Source organism: Cynara cardunculus, assembly GCF_001531365.2.
Source record: "Cynara cardunculus var. scolymus isolate 2C chromosome LG 11, CcrdV1, whole genome shotgun sequence".
NCBI classification, from domain to species: domain Eukaryota; kingdom Viridiplantae; phylum Streptophyta; class Magnoliopsida; order Asterales; family Asteraceae; genus Cynara; species Cynara cardunculus.
The window spans coordinates 10,485,559-10,490,846 of record NC_037538.1 but is presented as its reverse complement, the minus strand read 5'-3'; the positions used below and the strand labels follow the sequence as shown (position 1 = coordinate 10,490,846).

Below are 5,288 nucleotides of genomic sequence, written 5' to 3'. Positions count from 1 at the left end.
ACAGAAAAAGTAGGATTATATCCCTGATCAAAATGCTCATACAATTTTAATATCGAATTATTACTGATTCGGTTGGGTTAGCAAGAGGTTATAGGGAAACAGATTTTTGCATTGCTTATAAACCTTGTCAGGAGAGTTCATCCATACTTTTACTWCACACATTAGGTTACTTGAGTACCTCATGTTCTAGCATGAAGCCTACACTTATTGGTGTTTTGAAGTAGTTAACTAAATGGGTTTCTGAACATAAATTGTGCAACTTTTCAGTGATCTGAAATCTTGATTTACGTTAAAAGCAAGTATTTTCTGAATCTGTCAGGCTGCTAATATTGAAACCGAAGCCTCTGGGATACCTGAAGGCGAGTATCAATTGACACAACACGGGTTCTCAGATATTCAACGTGGGAAATATAGTGGTAAGTCCTCTTTGTGATCCTATCTTTGCCTCAGTTCTCTCATATTTTGTTATCTTCTTGGTGTCCTTTACACCTTGACATCAGTTCATCAATATTCAGAATGGAGTACAACTGAGTCATCTGATGATGTCGAGAAACAAGAGCTTGAGGAAGCTTCAGAAGACGAGGACACATACTTTTTTGACACAGAAGATCATTTTCAGGGACAAAGTATGAGTCCTGGGTCCATGTTTTCTGATTTAAAAAACCAATCTAATGTTATGGATGAAATAAACAAGTCTGGACAACTACAATTTGAAAGAAGAAAGAAGCTTCCTGATCCGGTTGAAAAAGAAAAGGGGGTCAGTCTGTGGTCTATGATTAAGGACAACGTTGGAAAGGATCTCACACGAGTCTGTCTCCCTGTATATTTCAACGAGCCTATCTCATCTCTCCAAAAATGTTTTGAGGATCTTGAGTACTCTTATCTTCTCGATCGTGCATATCAGCATGGAAAAGAGGTATATCTTATACTTCACCATGTAAATTGTTTCTTGCTCTATTGGTTATGATTTGCATGCTTATACTTCTGTCACGTTATAGAAATTTAATCACTTGTGGGATCTTGTCTTGCCGTCCTAGGGAAACAGTCTCCAAAGACTCTTGAATGTTGCAGCATTTGCTGTATCTGGGTATGCTTCATCTGAAGGCCGGCATTGTAAACCATTTAATCCTTTATTAGGGGAAACTTATGAAGCTGACTATCCTGAGAAAGGAGTTCGCTTCTTCTCTGAGAAGGTTTGTTTTTCTAGCTGAATCATGTTATGTTAATGTTTAAACATATGCTATTCAGCTTGCTCAAAAGATATCCTGTCATTAGAACCTGAACAGGGCATATTTAAATAGTCATTATTAACTAAGATGCAATTACAAAAGAAATATTTGGTGTTCATGTCCATCGTCTCTCAAAATCAACATTTGTTCGTAATGATCTTTATCAATTACCATGACAGGTTAGTCACCATCCCACCCTGATAGCTTGCCACTGTGAAGGTAGAGGATGGAAATTCTGGGGAGATAGCAACATAAGAACAAAATTTTGGGGTAGATCAATTCAGCTTGACCCTGTTGGACTTTTGACCCTAGAATTTGATGATGGTGAGGTTTTCAATTGGAGTAAGGTATGGGAATGCAAAAATCTCCTGTCTGAATTACTTTTTACTGTACAAGTTTCTACCTAGTTTCATCCAATCCAAATATCTGTGTATGTATTGTTGTCAGGTCACCACCAGCATTTATAATCTTATTTTGGGAAAGGTCTATTGCGATCATCATGGGTTGATGCATATACGTGGCAATCGGGAGTATTCTTGCAAGCTCAGGTTTAAAGAACAATCTATTCTTGAAAGGAATCCTCACCAGGTAAATATTCGGAGAATGGTTGATGTAGAGATGAAAGTGTATGCTACAGAAACCTTGTCAAACAACAATATATATTTCATAGGATTCTATTCGCAAAATCAGTAAAGATTCGTTGTTTTACAACTTTTCCTGGACAAATCCTATGAAAATGCAAGCCTTCTTATTTGATATGTTATTTGGTCATTCTCCATTATTGATTTCTTTTTTGCAAGTCCCATCTGCATATCTTACTCACGTCAACGTACAATCACATATTTGTGTCATAAAAGGACCCATAAAACTCAAAATGTTTCATGGGCTAGATGAATTGCTTGAAGTTCATCTACGCAGTTCCAAATTTAGTCTCACACTGTTATCTGAGATATACTATGACATAGGAATAAGTTTGGTTTATATGTTATATGGAAATGCAGAGTGATATAAGTTGGTGCTTTTGTGTTTTTGACATAAAACGCTAATCAATCAAAATGACATTTGGACCTGTCTTTTGAACAGGTACATGGGTTTGTTGAAGATGCAAGTGGTAAAAAACATGCCACATTATTCGGGAAGTGGGACGACAGCATGTATTACATAATCGGAGAGGGGACTAGCAAGGCAAAGGATATGTCTGATGAAAATTTATTGTGGAGAAGGACTATGCCTCCCGTTAATCTCACTCGATACAATTTAACTTCATTTGCTATCACATTGAATGAGTTGACACCAGGACTGAAGGTAGAGATTACCCATTGACTCAAATTGTGTTCTGTGAGTTGTTCGTTTCCTCTGTATGTGTGCATGTAACTGATCCTGGTTTGTTTGATAACGGATTCAGGAGAAGCTTCCACCCACGGATTCAAGACTTAGACCGGACCAAAGGCATCTGGAGAATGGTGAATATGACATGGCAAATGCTGAGAAGCTACGGCTGGAAACAAGACAGAGAATGGTGAGTATCTCATGCTTACTGCAATTTTGTTTTATGTATGTGGATCTTTAGCTTAACTATTCTTACCTCTGTTCACTACATGTTTATCATCATTCTTGTGAATGGTCAAACAAAAGACATAATCACACTCAAAGTGGCCACATATATTTATGTGGTTTACCCAAATCCCAGTAGGGTATGATCACAGATAGCAACAAATAAGATTTTTTTTGGGTAAAGGGGACGGAATTCCAGGTAAATTAACAAATAAGTATTTGCTATATGGAGGAAATAACAAGGGAAAAATACAGGAAAAGAAAATGTTCCTAATCTGTTAAATTACTTACAGACACTATGCTTGCTGACCAAGCCATGAGATCCTGTTGTTGCTTCTCTATAAACTGATAGGAGAGCATGTGATGCAGGACTCAAGAACTAAATAGGGACTTCCAACTTGATCTTTCAACATACTCTCAATGAAATGTGGAAAAACATGTGAAATACAAACTTTTGTACCTTGTTAAGCACAAAGTCATCTAGGAGAGTTGATCTAATAAATTGTTTATATATATATATGGTTCAAACTAGAACATTAACTAAATAAATGAACATGAAAACGGGCAAATCACATGTGATTTTACACCAACAGTCACCATAAAGGTGTGTGGGCGGTGTGGCCCGTCGCATGAATCATTTGTGATTTTACACTTGATTTTAAAATCACATGTGATTTGGCCATTTTCTTATTCTCTTATTTGGTTACTGTTCACGTATAAAGCTGGCTCTATGTATGCATGTATGTATGTATGTATGTGTATGTAATAATATTTTTAATATATCACTTAGATCCTAAACTTTTTAAAACGACAAGACATTGTCACTAGAGCAAAGCATGTAAAAGGTCCTATCAAGTACATATCTGGCTTCTAATGTCTTATATAATCAGAGGCAGTGTCATTTGAACTAAACATGTTGCCAGAGTTGATGTTGCTAAATGAACCCCTTTTTAGATCAAATTGGTGTCCACTCATGCATTGGAAATGTAAAAATAGATGGTTGATATTATACTAAAACTGCGACAATTTCTGCTTTGAAATGTACATCATCTCCTTTTTAGGATGTTTTAAATCTAAAATTTGGTTGGTGTTTATTTATTCCCAAGATTCATCTTTTTTCTTAATTAAAATTGTTTTAGACTTTCGAAGTAATTATGGTCAAGTAGTCCTTAAACTAATCTCCCATTTTGCAATTTTCATTTATGATGTTATCATGGAAATATTCGGATCTCTATGAGGGTTGATTAACCAATGCATCACAACACTCCAAAATTTTGTAGTCGAGAAAATTACAAGACAATGGATGGAAACCACGGTGGTTTAAAAAAGATGGTGAAGATGGGACATATCGGTATGTAGGTGGATACTGGGAAAAAAGAGAAGAATGGAATTGGGAAGATTGCCCTAATATATTTGGTGAATTCAGCGAAGACATTGTTAATACTTCCACCATTGAATCCTGAATTCATTAAGGTAAAACAAGTTTTCTTCATCATCTTATAGTACTTGGTTTCAAATATCCAAACAGTTCCATTTGCAGGTGTTTATTTGCTTTAATTACACCATTTTGCGACTTATGCAGAGGAACCCGCACATCAAAACTTAGCCTAGATTCATATTGTGATCATATCAAGATTCAATCTTTCGGTTTGCAAATGGAGATTTGAGCTCCAAGTGCCAAGACCGCCTTCTCCTCCTCGATCCACGGCATAACCTTTGTAATTTCCCTCTGTCAAGCTCTTATATAGTGCAGCTGACTTATTAGCAAATTAATTTAGATGAGTCTACTCTTGTATTGTTTTGGATGATAGAAATAAATGAAAAAAAAAAGTTAAAATGCCCAAAAATGTCCAAAGGAATTGTTCAGATAGTAGTTATTAAGAACTTGTTAGAGAAGAATGTATTTAGGAAATTCGTCAAAGCAAATAGTTGTATGTCAATGCAATGCCATCTTCAGTTTGCACATAACTTTCAGTACATGTTTTCTTTTATTTTTACATATCTATCAACAAAGTTTTTGATTTGTGCGAATTCATTTTGTTTATATGATATGTATATTATAATAAAAATTGGGCCCAGACTCCTACGGGAGGCAGCAGTGGGAATTTTCCGCCATGGGAGTAAGGGGGTTCAGTGTTCCAATAGTTTGAGGCTTTGATGGTTTCATTTAAATACGATATTTGGCTCGACCGAATTCAAACCATGAAGTTAGAACGATAATTCGTGTTGAACATGGTAAAGATAATTATGTTGCAACTTCATCTGCACCACAAACTAACCAACATAATAACATCAGAATCCGGTGAAACTCATCTCTCGAGCAAAAGATTTAAATTTTTGCTTGATTGGTTTTTTATGAGCTCTTGTTGTATCAAACCTGTATGTTATTATTGATCACAAGACTTGCTTCTGATGTTTTGTTCTTGATTTCTCTCCATGCAAGTTGCGTAAACATCTTTCGAGTAATATCATCTCTTGACTTCAAATGGTATAATTCTTCAATTT

The 5,288-nt window shown here is 35.8% G+C and overlaps 1 protein-coding gene across 2 annotated transcripts in view; it reads left to right on the top strand.

Moving 5' to 3' along the window:
• Window positions 1-4,753, top strand: part of LOC112521237 (oxysterol-binding protein-related protein 2A) — a 7,085-nt gene extending 2,332 nt beyond the window's left edge. The window contains exons 2-10 of one of the 2 annotated variants that reach the window (XM_025129977.1): window positions 320-416; window positions 516-916; window positions 1,038-1,193; window positions 1,409-1,576; window positions 1,677-1,817; window positions 2,313-2,534; window positions 2,635-2,748; window positions 4,064-4,256; window positions 4,366-4,753. In XM_025129977.1, the coding sequence (XP_024985745.1) occupies window positions 320-416; window positions 516-916; window positions 1,038-1,193; window positions 1,409-1,576; window positions 1,677-1,817; window positions 2,313-2,534; window positions 2,635-2,748; window positions 4,064-4,246 (1,482 nt within the window). In that variant the 3' untranslated portion in view covers window positions 4,247-4,256; window positions 4,366-4,753. Of the gene's footprint in view, window positions 1-319; window positions 417-500; window positions 917-1,037; window positions 1,194-1,408; window positions 1,577-1,676; window positions 1,818-2,312; window positions 2,535-2,634; window positions 2,749-4,063; window positions 4,257-4,365 lie in introns of both variants that reach the window. The other variant, XM_025129976.1, reaches the window with a different exon arrangement.
• Window positions 4,754-5,288: the final 535 nt, after the last annotated feature.